Source organism: Cyprinodon tularosa, unplaced genomic scaffold (assembly GCF_016077235.1).
Source record: "Cyprinodon tularosa strain WSP-4 unplaced genomic scaffold, ASM1607723v1 ctg526, whole genome shotgun sequence".
NCBI lineage: Eukaryota > Metazoa > Chordata > Actinopteri > Cyprinodontiformes > Cyprinodontidae > Cyprinodon > Cyprinodon tularosa.
Window position 1 is genome coordinate 644,314 of NW_024039259.1, and position 22,367 is coordinate 666,680.

The 22,367-nt window shown below is 36.9% G+C and overlaps 1 protein-coding gene across 2 annotated transcripts in view; it reads left to right on the plus strand.

Moving 5' to 3' along the window:
- clvs2 (clavesin 2) overlaps nt 1–22,367 on the plus strand; it is a 58,398-nt gene that overhangs the window by 33,174 nt on the left and 2,857 nt on the right. For both annotated transcript variants that reach the window (XR_005282392.1, XM_038304150.1), the window contains exons 3-4: nt 14,083–14,193; nt 16,543–16,775. Coding sequence is in view for 1 of the 2 variants with exons in the window: in XM_038304150.1 (XP_038160078.1) it covers nt 14,083–14,193; nt 16,543–16,775 (344 nt within the window). In the remaining variant the exon portion in view is untranslated. The remainder of the gene's footprint in view (nt 1–14,082; nt 14,194–16,542; nt 16,776–22,367) is intronic.

A 22,367-nucleotide genomic window follows, 5' to 3' on the forward strand; every position in this document is an offset into this window, starting at 1 on the left:
GCTTCTTACAAAATACTGAAGTGGCTCTTGAATGATCACACAACCTGCCTGATTAGCTCTCAGCATTCACTGAAGCAGTCATGTGAAGAACCTTTGAATTTTAATGCCAGGAAGCTTGCCTCTATCAGTAATTAGAGTAAAAGGAAACTCACTACATGGAAGATGAGTTAAACGCATATTTAATAACATTTTGCTACCTGTTGCTAACTTTAATTGAACTGGCCCTCCCACTCACTTTAAACTGTGACCAACACGGTTAGCTGTAGTCACTTTAATGCTTTAAGTCTAGATATCATGCAGAAAAATTATTTTTTTTTATATTGTTTCTATCCTTTTAGTTTGATTTTATATATTCGTATTAACATACAATTACTCTAAACAATAATTTTCTCTAAAACATATTTAATCATTTTGATTAAACTGAAATCTAAATGGAGAGGTAATTTTATTTAAAAAAAAGATAATTTCTGATAATTTAAGATTTTACATTTATCAGCTTAAGAAATTGTAGGTAAACCAAAAATGGCCCCTAAGTAGCACTTCTTGCTGCTCAATATTGTGGAAATTATTCTAAAACCCTTTTCTGCTATATTTTGTCGATTTTTTTTAAAGAATCAAAAGTTTATTAGCAGAGGAAAATATCTGTCAATGTTCAACAATTTATTATTGTACCGTATTTTCACAACCATAAGGTGCACCATGCTAAAAGGCGCGGGTTTTCTATACAGGTACATATCCTCTACTACATTTAAATACCTCTACTGCATATTTAAAAATAGAGCGGGAGCAAAACTGAGTATATTTGTGTTTTATTCATGTATTTGTTACAAAGTATTAATCGAACCCATCAAAGTCATCATGCACTGTTTCTGAATTAAACAGCTGCGCTAAATCAGACATGCCAATTTCCTCTTCTTCGCTGTCAGAGTCACTTTCCGTGCCGCGCGGCTCCTCGGAAATGATGCCGGTTTTTGCGAAAGCTCGAACAACAGTGCCAGCAGACACGTTAGTCCAAGCATCTACAATCCATCCGCAAACGGTGGCGTAACTTGCCCGGTGCTGCCTTCCACTTTTCGTGAAAAAAAAACAAAAAAAACCTTACCATAGGACAGTTTGAAAAGTGTAACCATTTGCTTTGTTAGCCTTACATTGGAAACTTGAAGCATCTATATTAACTCTTATAAACATTCAAACCCCAAAGATCTGCATATCCTCACAACCACATCTAAATTAGTCAGCCAGTAAAACATAATGTGAAAAAAGAAGAGGTGGCTTGGATGAAAATTGTTTATTTGATCTTATTTGTTGCTGTTTGAACACTGGTTGTATTTGAAATACTTATCATAACCAGTTTATTCCACTTCTTCTGTTTGTAAGAAAATGTTACCAGTGGCAACAGACAGAATACAACATAGAAATATATTAACTGCAGAAAGATGAAGAAGTTTTATAAAGAGGGCCCCATGGACAGCTGCCTCTGTAGTTCACTTGTTCATGTTTGTTTATTTCTACTGTATCCTGCTGCTATACTGACGTTACTTTAACCAGAGAGCTTCTCCTAAGCATCAGGGAGTCCTTTTCTGGGCAGTTTCTATTTGCTTTTTCATCAAACCAGACATTTTTTCTTTTTTGTTCAGATTCTTCTTAAAAGTGGCAGTTCTTCTTCACCTTTTTGTGTCTCTTTTACCTTTTTTTCTATCTGTGATTCTTACGAGTTGATTTGTGAGGTGGTGCAAGTTAAATCTAACCCAAGGCAGGAACAGATGGGTTTAATGGTTTAAGCACCAGAAGCAAGTTTGTCTGATTGGTTAAAAGGTTGAGTAAAGAAAGGGGAGAACGAGTGTTGACTAGATATAAAGAAAAAGATTGTATAAAACCATCTGAAGAAATTAGATAAGGATGAAAAAGCCCAAAGTCAGATTTACACAGTGCTTTGACCTTCCTAAAAGCAAGTAAAAAAAAACAAAATCAGTGAAGTTTGATAAAAAAAAAAATGCCAGAGCTTTCCGGTCAAATATAGAACATCTCCCATTTTCCAGTTCTACATAGCGTCCACTAAAGGAGGCTTCTGAAAAGAGCAAACAAAGTTATAACTGTAGGCTATGCTTTACAAAGGCCTTTACATGGCGTGTTCCCCTTTTCCAAACCACTGAGCTCTTTTTTCCCTCCATTGAGGACAAGCTAACTCATCCTCGTATGGATTGGAAGTGACAGATGCAGAGCGGAACGTAGAAGGAACTCATCAACCTGGGTTGTACAAAGCCTGAAAAAAACATTATGGAGAGAAAAAAGATTTATGACCACAACTCAGGCACACTTGAAGCGTAGAAGACCCATCAGCTTCCATTACATCAGCTGTTTAACAGTGCGGCTGATAGATTCACTGGCTGGGAAAACATTGATTTGATCAAAATATCTGATTTTTTTACAGGTATTTTTGTGCTGCAGGTACAGAATTACAGCATGTTTTATATGCTGCATTTAAAAAATCAAAATTATATATGAAAAATAAGGTATTTGATAATTTCTAAGCGATATGTTGCATCCATCTTTAACATTTAAACAGGAAAAAAGCATGAATATATTTAAACTCTTTCCCTCAGTGGTGAACAGATCCAGCAACTGGTTTTCAGCCATTAGCAGTTTATGTGCTTCAGGAGAGCGGTTTGGTTTAAGAGAATGAGTAAAAAAATATGCACGCAAAGGAGAAGGTCAGTGGGACGCCTATTAAACTCATGCAAGAGCGTGCGCAAGCCCATTTCTCCTCGTATACGCTCTGTTTAAAAGTTGCTGTTTGCATCGCTCATACGAGCTTACTTTCCAAAAGAAATTTTGCAATTTTTCCACTATGTGAGACTCAACACTGTTACTGTAAGTGAAAATGTGGATAAGCACGTAGGACGGCCTTAGGTAAACATATTACCGGAATGATTGACAATTAGCAGGACCACTTATTTTGATGATTCACCTGGAAAAAGAACATCCTCCACTATGTCTTTATAACCTGACTCCGCCAGATGGATTTGCTGGATTTGCTCCGCATTTCCATCTGGAAACCTTCCGTTGAAGTAATTTTGGGACTGGGCGAAAATACTGGTTGGTGATAGACGGGCCAAATAAACCAATCAGATCAACGAAGCATATGACGTACTAACAGACCGACGACGAAAACACAACCACAAGCCAGGCTACTCTTGCCGAAACCAGGCGGGAGAAGAGCAAAAACATCTTTTACTCTGAGAAAAGCCTCCAGAGCAGTGTTTTACTCTTCTTTCAGTGAAAAAATACTCTGTAATTCCGATAAAACTTGCTCGATAGCCACGCTAACGCTAGTTTCATGAAGCCGCCATGTTCTTTGGACTGAACTGTCGCGCTTCTCGTTGCGTCACGCCTCAACCCGCCTCAAAGCCGACGCTGATTGGACGTTCGTTTGGTGAACGGCTCCAAATTTTCTTCAACGGAGAGTCTCCAGACTGATTAGCGAGTGAAATCTTGAAAGCTCTCGAGATCAGGATGGTCTCACAAGGCTAATGTCTTTAAGCGACAAAAAAAAAATGTTTACTAAAAAATAAAGCAAAACATTAAGAATTAATAGTATATGGAGAAAGCAGCAAAGGATGCACTTCATGTGATCTCAAAGCAAACACATGCTCATTTTGACCGATACCAATACAAGAAAGGAAACGCTAATATCGTCCGGCTGACGTATTGGTCTCTCTCTAATATAAATGAAGGTTTGCTGACACAACTGCATGGACCAGTTAGCTATTATCTTTCAGATGCAACATAATTATTTTTATTTTATTTCAAACAACAAATACAAAACTTTGACAAAGAATAAGACCCACAGCATCACAGACCCTACACCATGTTTATAAATCAGGGCATTGTACTTTTCAGAACATTTCTTTTTTCTCTAACATTAGATTTTATGCAACATTTGAGCTTTTAAACAACAACCTTAGTTTGGTGACACCAGAACAAGCTTTGAATTACCTTCCCTGTAGCGGCTAAAATCCTATATTTTAGGCTACTGGTGGTTATTTTTGGAAGGCATTGGTTTTACGTGCGCTCAATTAAGATTTAGAATGCCGATCTTCCGTTTGACATAAAACAAAGTCATTTATTTTCAGCACAAAGTCCATTGTCTTACTGTTTCCTTCAAGATCCACATAAATTCGACATAAATCCAAACCAAGCACACTAGAAAACTGTTTGCCTCAGCCTATTAACAACACCTAAACAGAATTGATGGTTGACCTTAAATAACCTATCCCCTCGTCAGACACTCAGAACTCAAAATTAAATGCGCCCCCCTGGTGGCGACAAACACTTATCTATGTTTTTAAAGGAAGCCATGTTCTTTCTCTGTGTCCTCTACCAACATGTTATTTTTTCAGGAAATTGGATTTGCAATACTAATTTGGGTAAACTGAATTTAACTGTTATCAATCCAAAGAGATGTCCACAGATGGTCTATTCCTGTATTTCTGACTGGAGAGGTGCGGAGCAATAACTCAGGTTTGGATGCTGTGAATCTGTTCCCCATCATCTGAATCCCTCCCATCTCGTGCTCCTGTCAGAGCTCTGTTTGATAAACCGAATAATAAATGATCAGTCTGTCGCTCTCAGCTTTTATCTCAGCATAAACTGATTTAGGAGCTTCTGGAGGATCAGCCGATAAATGGAAGCTTCACGCACACCTCAGAGCATCGATTATTTCTTCTTTATTTCTTCTGTAGGTGACTGAGGAGTTTCCTTTTTATTGTTATTTTATATTGTTTCATTAGAGGATCATTTGCTCTGAATCTCAACCCATTTTAGTGAGTAATTGACTGGGCCTAATTGGTTTTAATCTGTTATATAAATAACCCCTATAGTTGTTTGGGCTTTATGGCCGGTGCAAGTTTACAGTGTGTATATAAATCAATGCTGTTTGCCTTAGTTGATGCATCAGGCACTGGATGCTGACTCTGTTCTCTTTATTGCTCTGCTGAGCCCGGGTCCTCGGCCAGGTTTAGCTTGTGGTTTGTTGCAGATCAATACAGAACGTCTGAGGTCACTTCAGACAGAAGCACTTTAGTGTAAAATTTCTAAATGCTAAAGCATTTCCTTTGAATAAAGTTAAAAAAGAGATTAGAGCAAGCATTACTTGAATCAGACTTTTTAAATAGCTTGTAAAAGATGTTTTCTTTCAAGCATTTATCATGAAATTCTTTCTTCACATAAGTTTTTCTTGCTGCATTTATGAATCCTTTTATATCGAAACAAGCAGAGCATAACAAAACAACTCGTCTGCAGAAGAAAATAAGGGAAACTGATGTCATCTGCGATCGAGCTGTAAAATCATCTTTTAAGCAGATGCTTTGGGGAAAAAATCAGCTGTGAAAACCCTTGCAGATCCCTTTCATCATCAGTGTTGATGCTGTGGTAAATGGATTCATTATTCCTACATCCTGCAGGTAGAAATCTGCTCAGTGTGTTTGTAAACCCGAAATACTAAAATCACAAGGGGGGGAAACAAAACACATTTTCTCAGCGATTATAGAGACATTGATACTCCTTGTTTTAAAATAACTGATATATAAAAAACATTTAAAACAACTTGATTCTTCTAATATTTGCCACCTAGGTTGTTGTTCTTGTACAGTACCTGCCTCATTTATACTAACAAGGCTTACTCAATCATAGCATGTTTATTTATTTCTGCTGTCTGAAAGTTGGCCAACCTGCTGGGCTGCAATCCAAACCTAATTACATCCAAATACAGCAGGCTGCTGACTTTGAAGCTCTCAGTCGAAAGCATTTCAAAAGTATCTTCATTTTTCATAAGTGTGAGTTCTGTTAGTGGAGAAATGATCACTTCTACCCAAACAATGGAGCTATGAAGTCGGAAAACAGTGCATGAAGAAATGACGGATGGATAAGTCAGAAGAGTGTACCTGATATGTGTCATGTTCAAGGTCTTCTCTAAAGCTCCTTTTAGAAATTTACATCACTGCAGTTGTTTAATATTCCCCAGACCTGGCACTCCCATAATACTCTGACTGCCCAAATCCTCTCAGTCACACTGCGAGCCTCTGAAGGGTTTTCTGCAAATGTTCTCAGACTGAGCCTGCAAGTAACAGTTTAAGTTGAAGCAGCTTCTGCCTGTCAGTGTTGCAGCTGGTTCTGAATGTTATTTCTGGTCTTTAAACGGGATAAAACCAAGCATTAATAAACTGCATGCCCTCCTTACCGAGTTTATTGGATACAACCTACAGAATTTATTGTAAAAACGTCAGGAAATCAGCCGATCACATGAAAAAAATAAATTAATTGAGAAATCCAGACATGATACGGGGCATTTAAAGATAAAATGAGAGGAGATATAAAGAATGTTTTTTACTGCCAAACGGACTGGACTAAGTGCTTCAGAAACTGCTAAACTTCTGGGGTTTTAGGACGCAACCATTTCTGTGATTTACAGAAAATGATCCAAAAACATTTAAATATCATTCTTATTTTATATCTAATATATTTACTTGCATAACACATGATTTACATAATAATAAACCTGCAAAATGTGCAATTAAATGATTGAATGTCCCATTGAATAATAAAAAATGAATAAAAATTTATGAATTAAATAATCCATTAAAGCAATACATTTAATTCAAAAAATGAATACATTTAATTCCCTATATATGCATAAATTATTGCATATTGTAGTAATTCATTATCAGGCCTTTGTCTACATGCGTATTGCTGCTGCCTATACCATATACACCCTTTCTAATCATAGTACCCATCTTTAACTACTTCATCAAGTATTAAAACTTTGATTAACTTAAACTAGTTTCCTAAAAGCGGCAATGAGTTCACTGTAGGGTTGGTAAACAGATCCTTTATGTCCAACTCCAGTCCTGAAGAGCTGAAGTCCTGCAGCTCTTCAATGTGTCCTCTGTCAAACACACCTGAATTAATCCCTGAATTACCTCCTCACCAAACGATCCAGATTTACAGAGTCCTGCTATTGACATCATCATTTCATTCATGTGTGCCAAAGAAGAGACACATCTTAATGCTGCAAGACACCAACCCTAATGATTACAGTTTGGCAAAAGTATTAAAGGCTAATCCATCCGTTTATGGTCTGCAATACAATGCAAATCTTTACTGTAATTGTCACTGAAGGAGAAGAAAGAAGTCTGTAAGATTTACTGATTTAACAAGGTGGTTGTGGCCGGGGGTTGGATTTGCAGACAAATCCATCAGAGTGATTTATGACATGAAGCAGGAAGTGGGTAGGTGTATTTCTTTAAAACTAAGTCAGGCTTTGGGGAGCAAATCATGTCTAATGTGTTTATCTTCCTGAGTGAAGCCACAGGCTCCAGGGGAGAGGAGGAGAGATGAGTCAGCATCACAATATGTAAATGTGAAAAGGAACAGATCAACAGGCTGCCCAGTATTTGTAAACAGTCTCCCGTCCATCTTCTATCATTTAGTATATTTGCTGAAAGTGTGACATAATCGGCAGTGACATACAGCAGGAATCTAAGAAGAAATCCTCCCCACGTTCTCGTTCCCTTAGGATCCACTTTTGCTTGGCGGTGGGCCGACATCAAAGGAAGCACTGAAGTGGTTCTGACTTGGTGGTCTGGAATTGGCAGCTCCTACTTACCAAACATTTAAGCTCCTTATTCGTCAACAAGTTCAAAGGCAATATGTAGATTTCAATCCCATCTGAAATTAGAAAAAGTACAATTCTGCTGAAAAAAGGCAAGAAAGGTTGATATTTTTAGTAGTTTAATTCTGTTTTATTGTTTAAACTGTATCATGGTATTTTTTTATTGTTTAGCTTCTTTTCTTTTTGATTTCAGGCATTAGATTATTATCACTTTCTTGTAAAATAAAAGCTTAAAGAACTTTATTAGTGATGTTTCTCTCTTCAGTGCGTTTTAAAAGTAATCACAACCTCTGAATCTTTCCTGTTGTCCCAACTTCATACATCTGGGTATGTTACTGGGTCTACTGTGGTCAACCAATGGTCTGCACTGGGAAAAATAGAAATCTAGATAAGTCCTTTTTTTTCTTAAAATAAGTGCATTTGCTCTTGGATTGAGGAGGTAAAAGAAACATTTTGCCAATGGAACAAGACAATTTATATTTAAAATAAGGAAAAAACAACTGCATTGTCTTATTTCAAGTGCATGTTATATAATTATGTTAATTTATGAGTATAAATACTCATTCCATTGGCAAACTATTGCATTTAACTACTTATTTTAAGGGTAAATACGCTTAATATAAGAAATTTTTACTTATTTCTAGATCGTTTTTCCAGTGTGGTCCAATTCACTGCAAAAACATCTAGAAATAAGTAAACTAATTCTTAAATTAAGGGAATTTATTCTTAATTTGAGCAGGTAAATAAGATCGTTTGCCAATGGAATCAGTATTTTTACTCTTAGAACAAGATAATTAGATAATATGCATTTGAAACAAGATAATGCAGTTATTTTTTCTTATTTTAAATTTAAATTTTCTTGTTGCATTGGCAAAGTGTCTCACTTACCTCCTCAATTCAAGAAAAAAATTACTTATTTTAAGAAAAAATTACTTATTTAGATTTACATTTTTTGCAGTGCAAGTGATTTGTTGTTCATACTAGACCCCTCTGGAACAAGCAGTAAACCAGAGGGTGGCAGCAGTGGTGCTCTCTAACCGAGCGTCCAAACTAATTTGATTGTTCAGTTGTCATTAAAATGACAACAAAATTACAGTAATTTCAATATTTACATCAATGAAGCAATGTTAAATAAGATAAGTTAAGAGCAAATGGTCTGCTTTATGTTGAAGAAGGAGAAAGTTATGAGTCTCTACAGACATCAAATAGTCGTCTGTAAAATTGGAGATAATGAACCACTGCTCAGCACATTAAATGTAAATATTCATACATTCATTTTCCATCACGCTTATCCCAAGCAGGGTCACGAGGGGTGCTGGTGCCGATCTCCAGCTGTCTATGGGCGAGAGGTGGGTTACACCCTGGACAGATCGCCAGTTAAATGTAAATATGATGCAGAACAATAACTGACTTAGATAATTTACATGTTTGCAGATTAATTTGCAAGGCTTTATGAAAATCTAGTCAGTCTTCACTACCTCAATTGCAAGATCTATGCCTATATGGCCACCCCATGGCCATATAGGCATAGATCTGGCTCTGCCACCTTCAATGTTCACTCTAAAGGCTAATTTATACTCAGAAACCAGGTCGTCTGCATGTGTGTCGCAGTGAATGCAAATGTGTCCCCTCCTCTTCCACAGACACTCTCCAAAATTGTTGGTGACCGCAGACAGTGCCGCAGACAGGAGGCCTCTGATTGGTCAAATCTATATCCGCTCTACTCTATGTGTATTTCTTGTTTGGTACCTTACCGGCTTGTTTTTTTTGTATGACCGCCATTGTGGGAAATGACTCGTGAAGCTGGAACCACTAGAAGAGTTGCCTCTTTAGTTTTTCCATTTCCTCACCTCCTTGGCTGTATCTAGACCCACAGCTAGTTCCTGATTGTCCCTCTTCCGTTGTGGCGTGGAATAACATAGTGCAGACCACGCTTTAGTATTGGGCATAAATCAAAAATATCTGCGACAAGCTCACTGAGACACACTGCTGCGGGAGGATAACCAGTCCTTAAGGCTGGTGCGTTTAGGCTGATTTGCAAAGTTACATTTCCTTCCATTACGGCTGCAGTGGTTTTCTCCCCTTTCCTTGCAGGGTTCTGGATGCAGGCCTTCTGCAGGTGATCTGTTTTGCCCTAATTGGTGCTTGTCTACTTTAAAAGCTGTCATGCAAGCAGCAGACAGGAGACTTCTCCCTCTTACCTCCTCAGAAACCCGTTTGGTTTGGTTTGGTTCGTATCCTGTCCTATGGTTGGGTTTTGATAGGTTTGGTTGCATTTGCTTATTTCTGTTTAGTTATTGGTTTTGCAGTAAGCCATTTTCTATTCCCCATTTTATTTATCCTTTTTCCAGGTTTTGTTTCTTTAGTATAATTTAATAAATTCAATTTTCAGTTTAAAGAAAATCCTTGTGTGGTCTCCTTTAATGTTACCCCCACCAAACAACTGGTGGACGTAACACTTCAAACATTTAGCATTAAGAACAAAATAGACCAGAGTACCATCTTCCACATGTTTTCTCTGTCAATTTTGATGATATTCTCTTTTTTGCTCCAGTGTTTTTGAGACCAGCACTTTTAATGGGATACTAAACAGCAAAATCCAGCTAAAATTCTTACAAAGTCATTCTGAGCCTAAAGCTAATCTACACTATGACCTGAAAGATAACTTCTTTACTATTTTTCAGTCTCTTATGTTGCAATGCGATCTCACATTTCTTGCTTTTAGTTTAGTTCATACAGAGATTCCAATTTACATTCAGATTTGTGATTATAATTGATGCTAAGAAATCAATGCAGGCAAGTCGTTTACATAAAGGCAAGACTATAAGAAAAATTAATATATGAGTTTTAGTTTTGGATTAAAAATAATGAGGGTTTCTGTGGTATGGAAATTTGTTCTTCGGCAGAGAGAATTGTCCTTCACCTTTAATGTTTACAAATCCGACCTTTCCTATTTTTCTTCAGAAGTGATTTGCAGGAAAGTATGCCATCCCTAAGCTCCTGTTCATACTCTTGATCCTCTTCTCAGGACCTCACAGCTCATATTCCATTTTCAGGTGCTCATGCATAATGCAGCCAGTTACTTCATCAAAGTGAACATGGCTGCCATGCAAAGGGCAGACCAAAGGTTGAGACACAGAGGAGTCCAAAGTCCTCTCATATTCAAATGTAAAAGGTACTAAATGATGGATAAAATAGTTTTTTTATTCAATGTGGCTCAATAGTGTTCAATAATTTTTTTAAGTATATTCCATTTATAATCGTTATATATACATTAAAACATGCTTTAGCTTTTGATTAAGGTCAATTTGATCAATAAAAAGCTTGTTTTCAATTTTCATAACAAAAAAAACAAGCATGGGAGGATTAGAATTGCTATTTTAAATATTATTTTAAATACACATCTCTAAGATGCTTTGTTAGTTAAACTTTGATTTTGAACTAAATGCAATGAAAGCTAATATGAAAAGGTATAATTCCCTCAGTGTTGGATTATTCCTCTAAGATGATTGTGAAAAGATAAAAGTTAAAATTGAAGTTGAACATTCGGAGCAGACTTAATACTGAGTTATGTGGAATAATTTTTAACAGTTTGCAAGATTTTAGGATAAAAATGTGACTCTTTTTTGGAATCATTTTCTGTAGATTTTTTTATTTACTAGACAGTTTTTAATCTTAACATGAAACCAAATGTAAAGATGACGTTTTTGACATTTTGCATATGACTCATAAGGAGAGTTTTTTAATCACAAATAGATATATTTATAAATAAAAAAATGGATATACATAATATCTATATTATTTATTTATATGTAATAAAATGGTAATGTAAATCCCTTTTTGTTCCCACAATTGGGAAATTGACTCTCTGCATTTTGACCCATCCCCTTGGGGAGCAGTGGAGTTTGTCCCGAGTATTTGCAACCTTCTCAGAGCACAAGCACACTGCTCTAACCACAATGCCAAAACTCCAGATATAAAATATAATAGTACAATAGTCTTGGTATAATACATCTGGACTTTTTGAGTCAGATGTTGAAGCTGTCAATAGTCGATGCTGCCATCCTCTGGTTCAGGGAGGAACTGCTTGTTCCACCAAATAATGTAAAAGAATCCTTTACAAATTCCTGCATCTGGATTATGATGTGGATCATGACTAAAATGCAAAAGATTTTTTTTTTTGCACTGAGGTGCATCTTTAGAAAAAAAAATGCTGTTTTATATATATATATGTCTTTAATGGGTACAATTTATCTATTTGTTTAAATATCTATTAATAATTTATTATTAACAGTATTTATTTAATTTAAATGAAAGGACTCTCAATAGAAAGGCTCTCTATATATTTATAGAAAACAGCTACTGAAGCAAAATACTCTTACTGGGTCTTCAACCATGCTGGATCATTTTGGTAAAATCCTAATGCGTGTACCTGAGCTGACCTCAGACACTTTTACTTTCTCCTTCTCTTCCACATAGTGCCAAATTATGCCCCCCCCCCCCCCCCCCCCTCCACACTTTTTTTTTTTTTAGATAAAGTCTGCTCAAAGCAATTTTCATCAGCAACCACTTTGGTCAGAATGTTATCTCGCTGTACTGTTGAACCACAGCCAAATTATGACTCAGACACATGAAAGAGGACTGTAATCATCATAATTGTGTCCAGCCTTCTAGGAAACACTGCAGCACTGGACTCAGATGCTGCACGCCAACCTGCATGAACATGGACTCATTTCCCACCGGTCTTGTGCTGCGGTGCCTCTAAAATAGACTGAACCATTTCCTACTTAATATGCGATTAAAGACCATTTGCAAAAGTAATCTAATGAAAAGGGACAGGAAACTCGCCGAGGTAATTTTGTGTAAACAGGATCTCAATGTTTTCTATATTGGATGAGTTTAAATCATTGTGATTTAGACTGGCCTGTTGCATAGTTGATTATATTCATGAAACTTGAGAAAAGTACTTTTATGATTTAATTAAATGTAGAGATTTTTCTTCTTTTTGGGGTTAATTTAATTAAATTCATTTTATTTCTATAGCGCCAATTCACAACACAAGTCATTTCAAGGCACTTTACAGTTCACCAGATCATACAGTAAAACATTTTTTTTCAAGTTTTCAATCTAAGGAAAACCAGCTGATTGCATCGACTCATTGACTCGAAGGCAGTCCCTCACACTAAGCATGCTTGTAGCGACAGTGGAGAGGAAAAACTCCCTTTTAACAGGAAGAAACCTCCAGCAGAACCAGGCTCAGTGTGAGCGGCCATCTGCCAAGGCCGACTGGGGTTCAAGGAGACGGAAGCAGAGATACAGAAGGCAGCTGTATCTCTGGAAACATACAGCCAGACAGATAGCCTCCGAGGCAGCTCCCACGTCAGAGGATGAAGAGAACGCATCCAGCCAGTCACAGTCAGAGAAACAGGTCTACACTGAACAACAGGCTGATCTCCAACATCTATAAACAAAGGTGTTGATGGCAGCAGCACAGACTATATTTCTGTCCAGGATGGAGTCATAGCCAAACAGGAACAGACGAGGCGAAGCTACTATGAGAAAAAGCAGAGACAGCATAATGTTAGAGATTCAACTAACAGATTCTGCAGAGTGGGAGAATAGAGATAGAATCAAGCAGAATGATGAAATGGGGGTCCCTATGTCCTCCAGCAGTCTAAGCCTATAGCAGCATAACTATAGAGATAGCTCAGGATAACCTGAGCCTTTTTAACTGTAAGCTTTATCAAAAAGGAAAGTTTGCCTGACCTGAAAAGTAGACAGGTTGTCTGCCTCACGGACTAAAACTGGTAGAGATCACTTCAGAAGTGCAATGCTAATTAAATATTCTTCCATTTTTCCCTCATTAATGCCAATTATCAGCTATTTCATGAAGCATTTTATGAATAAGGAATCTTTGTTCTCAGTTTATACAGTATTATTCTAGATTATATACTGTATATATTCTTGTCTTACATAATTGACTCAAGTAAAACAATACATATCACACATTTGAAATGAAGTTTTAGAGCATTTTTTAGATAAATATTTTTGCTTTTTTTATTGCTTTCCTTTTGGTTTCTTTTGATCTGTTTACATGCAACCAGAGGCCAGAGATTAAAGTAGGTTTATATACAGGAATACTATTTTGACAAATAAATCATTGGTCCAAGCACTAAACCCTGTGGTGCTTCACAAGTAACCCTGGATTTTGAAAAGGACTTGTCATTAGCATGAACAAACAAGAATCTCATTTAACCCATCATCAAGCACAATCAAGCCTTTCTATGAGAAAAATGCGAAATACAATAGACAAGATCAAAGGGGTCACCAAATCTGTAATTGTTATTTTCTTTTAAAAAAAAAAATCCTCAGCAACCTTATCAAGTTGTGTTTATTTTTTCTGCTCCCAACAGGACAGTTTTCCTGCAAGATTTGGAGGGATCCACTTTGTGAACCAGCCCTGGTACATCCATGCACTCTACACTGTCATTCGACCATTTCTCAAGGACAAAACCAGGAAAAGGGTAAGCTAAACAGTTTAAGATTTTAAAAAGTCAGAGGAAAATCTTTTGTTTTTTCTTTAAGAAGAATCTACTATTCTGAATAAAATGATGATCATTTTGAAAGGGAAGTCTTTTTCAATTCACGGCATCAAAGTCTGGTCCTGAATTCACAACATTTTCCACACTCATTAAAAAACAGGTGACAGCCAAGTCTTACAAGTTATTATGAACACTAGAACTCAGGTGCTGCAAACCAGATGCATGCAATAAACTCATCCTAACTACTGAGTGTGATTTATCAGTTCGGTTCCCTGTTGTAGGCCTTTATGTGTTTCCACTATGCTGTGATGAACGAGCTTAGAGAAACAATTATTAACAACCTGTTGGAAGAGGCAAAGGTCCATTTCCAAATATTTCAAAGGGCACAATAATGTTGCAAAATAAACTATTGAGAAGATGATAATATTTAAGACTGCTGCTAATTTACCCAGGAGCAAAAATATCTGAAAATTTTCCTCAAGGTTAGAAAAAAAAAAGCTCCAGCTTTGATTTAACAAGCAATAATTAGGATGTTAAATGTTAAACTTCATGAAAGTACACCAAATAAACACCTAACTAATGTTGGTTGTTTTTAAGTATAGTTCATAGAAGGTTTCTCCTCCTAAACAAGAATAGGGCCACGAGAATAAGGTTTGCAAAGCTGCATTTAAATCAGCGAATAGGGCTTTTGGAAAAAGTCCTCTTGAAAGATTAGACTAAAGCAGATATGTTTGACCATAATGTTTTGAGAAAAAAAAAACAGACTAAACATCCACTAGGCAAGGCAGACATTAGGGCAAAGGATTTGGGTTTGTTTGAATTCTATATTCTCTCCCATCAGGCATTTAAGTCAGAAGTGATGCCATTCATCTGACAGCTTGGATCGAATTGGGTCATCAAAAAGGTAACAATCCAGCTAATCTGAAACCAAATGGCTATAAAGAAAAACAAGGCTTTGAAATGGCCCAAAGTCCATAGTGTCATGATTTAATTAAAGATCAGACCCAAAATGCAGAAGACCAAACAGAGAGACCAGGCAGGGTTTACTCAGTCTGCGGATGTTGCTTGGTGAACGGAGAAACTGACTGCCACTCAGATTTCCTGCGGTACTTGAACGGACTGTAGTGCAGATGAATCCCTTGCTCAGTGTGAAGCTCAAACGATTCCTGGAGGAAAAGTGGATCCAAACCTCCTGTTTGTATTCCCAGCTCAGTTTGAAGCTCAGTTGATCCTTCCAGGGAGAGAAGGTTCGAAAAATCCAGTTTGCAGGATAACTTCCCCAAACTGGCAAACACTCTGGCCTCGAGGCAGTGGCACTCCACAGGTAATGAGGCAACGATCTGCAGGTGTCTAGCGAGGGCCAATGAGGACGGGGCACCACCTGGTGGAGGAGAAAAGGAAACACAGAAAAAACCCACAAAAACTGGATTCCTGACACAGAGCTGAACACTTACATATGGTAAACTATTTGCATCCATCATACAATAACCCTTCATTTAAAACAGGTCACTGAAAATGTACATTTAAACACTATTCCATCCCACTACTATGTCCTCCTGCTACATCATAAAATGAGTAGGACCAACCACATTAGCTGTTGGGGATCTCTGGGAAATTAATGATTAAAAGATCAAAAGCAGACTTGACACACTTCTATCTAAAAGAACAGCTCAGCGAAATAGAGCCGGTCCTATTGTGGTTTACAATTCAATGAATGAAAACCTCATATCAGACAAATCAGTAAAAAAATGAAAAAAAAAAAAACAATTAACAGACAAATGTTATAAGGGATGAGATTTACAACTCTTATATGTACAATTTAGTGCTTATTTCTGAATAGGGATATGAAGAAGTGAAACTCATTATGTCATATCCATTCACCATCCTGCGTCCATGTTTTATTTCATATTTTTTCAAGCATTTAAGACTTTGAAATATAGATTATTATTGTTATTATTCCTGTCCTCTCTCTTAACAAAGTATGTTGTTTGAATCGAATATAAAAGAATAGAATATAATAGAATATCCCTCTATTGTTCCACAATGGGTAAATTGTGGTGTTTACAGCAGCAAAGGTTATGGTAGAAGTGGTCACACAATGTGCACCTTAGAAAAGAGCATAAACATAACAGATAGAAAAATAAAACAAATAGTGTATTGTACTGTACAGTGTTTTTACAACATAAATACTCTGTTTCTAAGGAATAAATAATCAATAAAGAGCTATGCAGAACACCAGAGATGTGCAAAAAAAAATAGATAAAAACAATTTGGTAGCTGTTTACGTCTAACATTATATATTACATTTTTACAATTAATGTCTGTTTGCAGATCTTCATGCACGGTAACAACCTGAACAGCCTCCACCAGCTCATCCACCCAGAGATCCTGCCATCAGAGCTTGGTGGGATGATGCCTCCATATGATATGGGGACATGGGCGCGTACGCTGCTGGACCATGCCTACGACGAGGAGACGGATTACTGCCCGGAGTCCTACACCCTATCGGTGCAAGACCTGGAGAGAGACCTGGAGAAAAACATGTCCCCGAAAACCATGAAGAGGTCAGATTATTAACTTAAACACCTCCACATCTGGATCTGTGTTTATGATTTTCTACTGAATCAAATAGCAAACACCTGTGGCTGGAATACTTAAACAACTTTCAGGTTAGTTGGTCTTAAACAGCTGTAAGGTGTAATTGACACATCTTTGTTTAAAAAAAACCTCCCCAGTTATCAGCCTAAATATTTTGGCTAAATTTCAGACTCAATATTTGATTATGGTACTTTTCTTTTTTTCATAACCCACTTGCTGACATTGAGCTTTAAGATATTTCTTTATGCTTAATATTAGCAGACAAATAGTTTGTGTGCAGTTCTAGCAAGGGGCTCCTCATTGGTGTGATACCATTTGGCAACATTCAAAAAACACTATCACTGAGTTTGTATTCAGTGTCTGCGTCCTCCGAGGGCCAGAGTTTGGGCCGATGACATCATAGCGTAGCGCCGAAGCCCGTTCCGATTGGTAGACTCCTCATTATGCGGCTGACAAATGCATCCTTCTTTTTGCCCGTTTTGTGTATCCTATGTAGCTTTGAGCTCCTGTTATTCATAACAAATCCAAGCAAACCAGCACCTCAGCGGCTCAGAGGAAATAGGTAAAATGCACTGAACAGTGGAGAATATTGTAAGTTCAGTTTAAAATAGTACTAGTATGTGAATAGTTCTGGAAGAAATTAATAGAAGTAGTCTTTTTAAATGGCTATTGAGTCCGATATTAGATTAGATTAGATTAGATTAGATTAGATTAGATTAGATTAGATTAGCTTTTTTGATCTCACAGCGGAGAAATTCACTGGTCACATATTGGCTTAGTAATTAAAAAAGGTGCAAACAAGGAGGAAAAAGGTGCATTACGAATAAACAATTTATATACGGTATATCAAGATAAATAAGGATTAAGGTGCAAGTGTACATGTATCACACACAATGAAAAAACAAAATAAAAATAATAATAAAATAAAATAAAAATTTGATGGGTAATAAAGTCCAGATAGACCAAATCCTTGGAGAATGCAGCCTCTGAAATCAAACACGCCCTATGCATGCATTTATTGGGTAAAAACACTTAATTTTTTCTTTGAATTTGTTCCACAACAACTACAATTGTAGTATGAAAGACTCAAACTGTTTGCAGCCTTCAGGTTGGTTTATGTAAAGATAAAGAAAGAATACCACCTGCTGAAAAGTGAGGACAAAGTTATGGAAAAAATAAAAAATAAAAACATAAGGGGCCTCCCACATGACTTATTTATAGAAAGATGGTGATAGGGATGTAACAGACGGTATGGGGATCCTTGTTTCTAGTAATCTGTCAAGACCTGCTGCTCACTGCGTGAGTGGAAATAATTTTTCTCTAAATCGATTCTGCATCTTTCACTGTGACTGTGACATGACCCAAAATAGTGGGAAAGTGCTGGTTTGTATGCCTTAAGTTGCATGTAGTATAAGCTTTCTTTCCTCATTAATAGAAGGAGCAAATAAGATGGATAGTGTACCTAACATATATAAAAGGAAGAAAAGAGGAGGTAATTGGATTGTAGGGTGGATCGCCTGCAGAGATAAAAAAAAAAATCCTATTACCTTGTTAATTGTTTTGAAAAAGGTTTGACTCAAAACACAAACTTCCATGTGGATGTTAGATATATACACACCAAAGTAGAAGAATTAAAGAATTTGCATGGTTGAGTTTTACCCCCCATGTTTATTCATTTAGCCCATTTCAGTAGCAAGATAGTTCCAAGTAGATAAATTACATTGCAGTAGCATAACAATACTAATAGAAAAAAGATATATAATTAAAAATAAAGTGAATAAGTAAAGAGATAAAACAATTATTCAAATAACAAAATGGTTAACCACAAAATGGAACAAAGTTGAACGACAAACTCACATTTTAATTAAGTAGTGCCGTCAAGGGCCACAATAAACAAATAGATTTTTAATCTTGAATAAAATCAGCTTAGGGTTTTGGCTTTTTTTCTTTTTTTTAACAGTGTCCTGTCTGGCAATGTGGCAATAAGAATAATTGTCTTGATGCCAAAAAAAAACCAACAGATTTAACTTTCATAAGCAATATGGCAATTGCCATATTGCTCCACTTGTTTCATGCATATAAATAGCTTTATTATAATTATTGAGGGAGTTTTACAGTTTATATGCACACTGCAATGTAAATAGAACAGAAGAGGAAAATCAGAAATAGAAAAAGTAAAAAAAGAGAAAAGATGAAAAAAAGAGGAGATAGAAAGGAGACAAAACATTTTCAGTCTGCTTCATCACCTGCAACGAGATGCAAAAAGAACAGCACAACCGAAAGCCATGGTACAAGACATACAATAAAGCAAAACCTTTAAACTTTCGCTGAAGTAGTATTATTAAGTCTGACATAAACTCTGTGAAGATAAGAATGTGGGCTTTCTTTATGGAAATGAATCTCTGAGGACCTGGAACCAAGCACCTGTAGTTATTTGTAAGAGTGCACTTGTGCATGTAAAAATGCTCAATAGTGGTTGTGGAGAGCCGAAGGGGCGCCCCCCCAGAGCACTGAGTCCAGTGCCGGGAGACCCAAAGCCCCAGACGCCCAAAGGGACCCCAAGAGCGAAGGCACCAAAGAGAGGCCAGCCCAGGAAATCCAACCCCCACCAAGGGAGGAGGAGAGACAGCCCCGAGGAAGTCCCCAAGCCACCGCAATGATGGAGCGGGGACTAGTCTGCGGGCTCCGCCGGCAGCCAGCCACCCTGAAGTGAATCCTGCCCTGGGCCCCAGGGATCCAGGGGTTTTGGCAGTTTAACAGTTTTCTGTGAATTTATTTAAAATTAGTGGACAATAAGAAAGAAAAACTCCTTCTCCATGTTTTATCATCCAGAAGAACTGCGATGTCTGGCTGGTTGATCCACAAATCTGTTATGTATTTTGCAGCCAAACCATTCAGTGATTTATAGACTAGCAGAAGTTTTTTAAAGTCGATTCTCTGTGATACGTGGAACAAATGTAACAACTTTAGAACTGGACTGATGTGCTCAATTTACTTACTTTCAGTGAGGATGTGGGTAGCACACAGCTTTCTTATCCATTTTTAAGACTGACCTGTGATAACATTGCTGCAGTGATCAACAAAGCTCCTGCTGAGACATTAATCCCATCTTAAAAATGTTCTTTAGAAGATAGAAGCCTGATATTCATACTGTCTTTATGTGTCTGAAGGTTCAGGTCTGAGTCCATCTCTACACCCGGATTTAGAACCTGATTGATGGTTTCTATTATAGTTTCTATTGCTGTTCTAATGTGAGCTTTGTGCAAACTTTTCAACGATCTTCCTTTGGTCCAAAAATTATTTCTTTCTTTTGGTTTCAATTCAGCACAAGCTTTGATTTCTTTTATGTATTTACCCATTGTTTGAATGGGTTCACGTAATTCACTGTTACACTAAATCTCATAATTACTAGAAATAAAGCAACTCAATCGCCTTAAAAGTTTTCATGATATGGAAAACAATCCACCCTGAGCTGAGACAACAAGCTGCCATTCTGGGGCCTCACAGTGGTGCCATTAACAGTTAAATAATTAGACAGTAATGAACCATCAGATAATCAGTCAGCATTGTTAGAAATAATCTTCTGTCTGCCTCAATTACTATGTTAAGCTCATAATTATTTCGTAAAAAAGGGATATGCAGTTCATAGTAAGACTAGAAATATTATCCATATTTTAAACAATCCCATATACATATAGTAAATTACACAGATCTAAACTCTCTGCATAAAAATAGCTTCAATATGGTTGCGCTTAAACTTTTTGTATCATTAGCTGGAGTTTATTTGGAGACAAAAGGATTTCATTTAGAGGGGGAAGCAATCTAGGTTTAGTTCAACACATGAACGGCCTGAACCCATAGAATCAGAGATTCACTCAGCAGAATTTCATGAGCTAATTGGACACTTAGTGTCGACAAAACAAAACAGAATTGCCGCTCAAATATGCACTTATTGCTGTTTTTATTACACTGCATATATGGTAGCAGAAGCTACATCTTGTACTACCATGCTTATTTTGATGCGGCTGATGGCTCAAAAAAATACTAAATAAAGAAGGATATGACAATTTTGTGAAACTTTAGACTATTAATGCAGATGAGTTTAACTCCGGTTCTAAAGGGTTGGTGTCCTGCATGTTTTCCATCTGTCTCTGCTCCAACACATCAGATTCAAACAGCTGAATCACGTCTTTTGTGCGTCAACATTATCTGAAGAGACCTTCTAAATGAGCCCTAATAATGTTTAGCTGTGTTTAAGCAGGAAACATGCCAAAACATGCAGTGCATCAGAGCATTAGGACTGACTTTGCACACTGTTTTAAAGCTTTATTTCAACAATATAATTCTTCTTTGCACATTTCAATAAAGGCCAGATTTCTGAGGTTTATATCAGCCAACACATGCATCCCTGCAGCTCTTCCAGAATTATCACGAGTTTCTTGGCTGATTCTCTGTTTTATGCTTTTTTATACCCGGTTTTTAGGTTTAAGCGGACGTCAATGCGTGGTAGCTAGTATAGTATTGATTCACTGTGTCTAGTTTTTCCTAAACATATTAAAATGCGCTTTGTGAGACATTCATAGCCTGGGATATTGTTTTACCAGACAACTCGACTTTAAGCATCTAAAGTTAAAGTTCCCACCTGTTTGTTCCTTTTTTAAGTCTTCATGAAACTGTTTAAATATGTTTCAAAGAGCATTTGCCTTCTAGTTGAAATCAAAGCTACAGCATTTACTGGTTAGAGAAGATCTAAAGGAGTTTGGTTGCACTTCATCCGTACAGTGGCTGGGTCTAGGGGGTATAAGGGACAAACATAAATTTAGACAGTGAGAGAAGGAGCAAAACATTTTCAGACTGGTAAAAGCTTCAGGGAGAACTCAGGCTAACATAAAAAAGAAAACAACACTAAAAGAAAAATAAAACACAACTTAGCTAGCTCCAGTAAAAACAAAATAAAGAGCCCTAAAAAAAAAATAACCTAACCTGAGAAGCACATAAACAAGAGAAACCTGGGGTTAAACAAAAAAACCCAAAGCAATCTGAACATGTTCACAAAAGAACAAATGTGCAGGGAAGCATTCAAGCTCACACAACCAACAGGGCTTTATATGGCAGACAAATGGTCCAGAGGATTGAGGTGCAGCTTCACAGCCATTAAATACTGTGCAGATGATTGCTGATTGGACAGACACAGGAAGCAGCACCCAATCTTGGAGGAGTTTTAGCCTAAAACAGAAAAAAACTAAAACAGAAAAGGTATTACTTCAATGCAAAAACAAAATAACATTCACCTTTTGGATATAATATTACAAATATCAACGTAAAAGGATTAAAGGCACTAGGTGTAAGTTTTGGCCACTGGGGGCGCTAGACCTGTCACAGCCTGTATTTTGTTTCTACTAAACATTGAAAATAATAACAAAGATATATAACTGTATACTAGGAGGAAAGTGTTAACTTACGACTCTAATAATAAAGTTGAAAAATAAATAAAAATCTGGCTTCTTCTTCCAGCCTGCGTCAACAAGCAAACTCCTTTCCAAGATCGACTTTTGTTT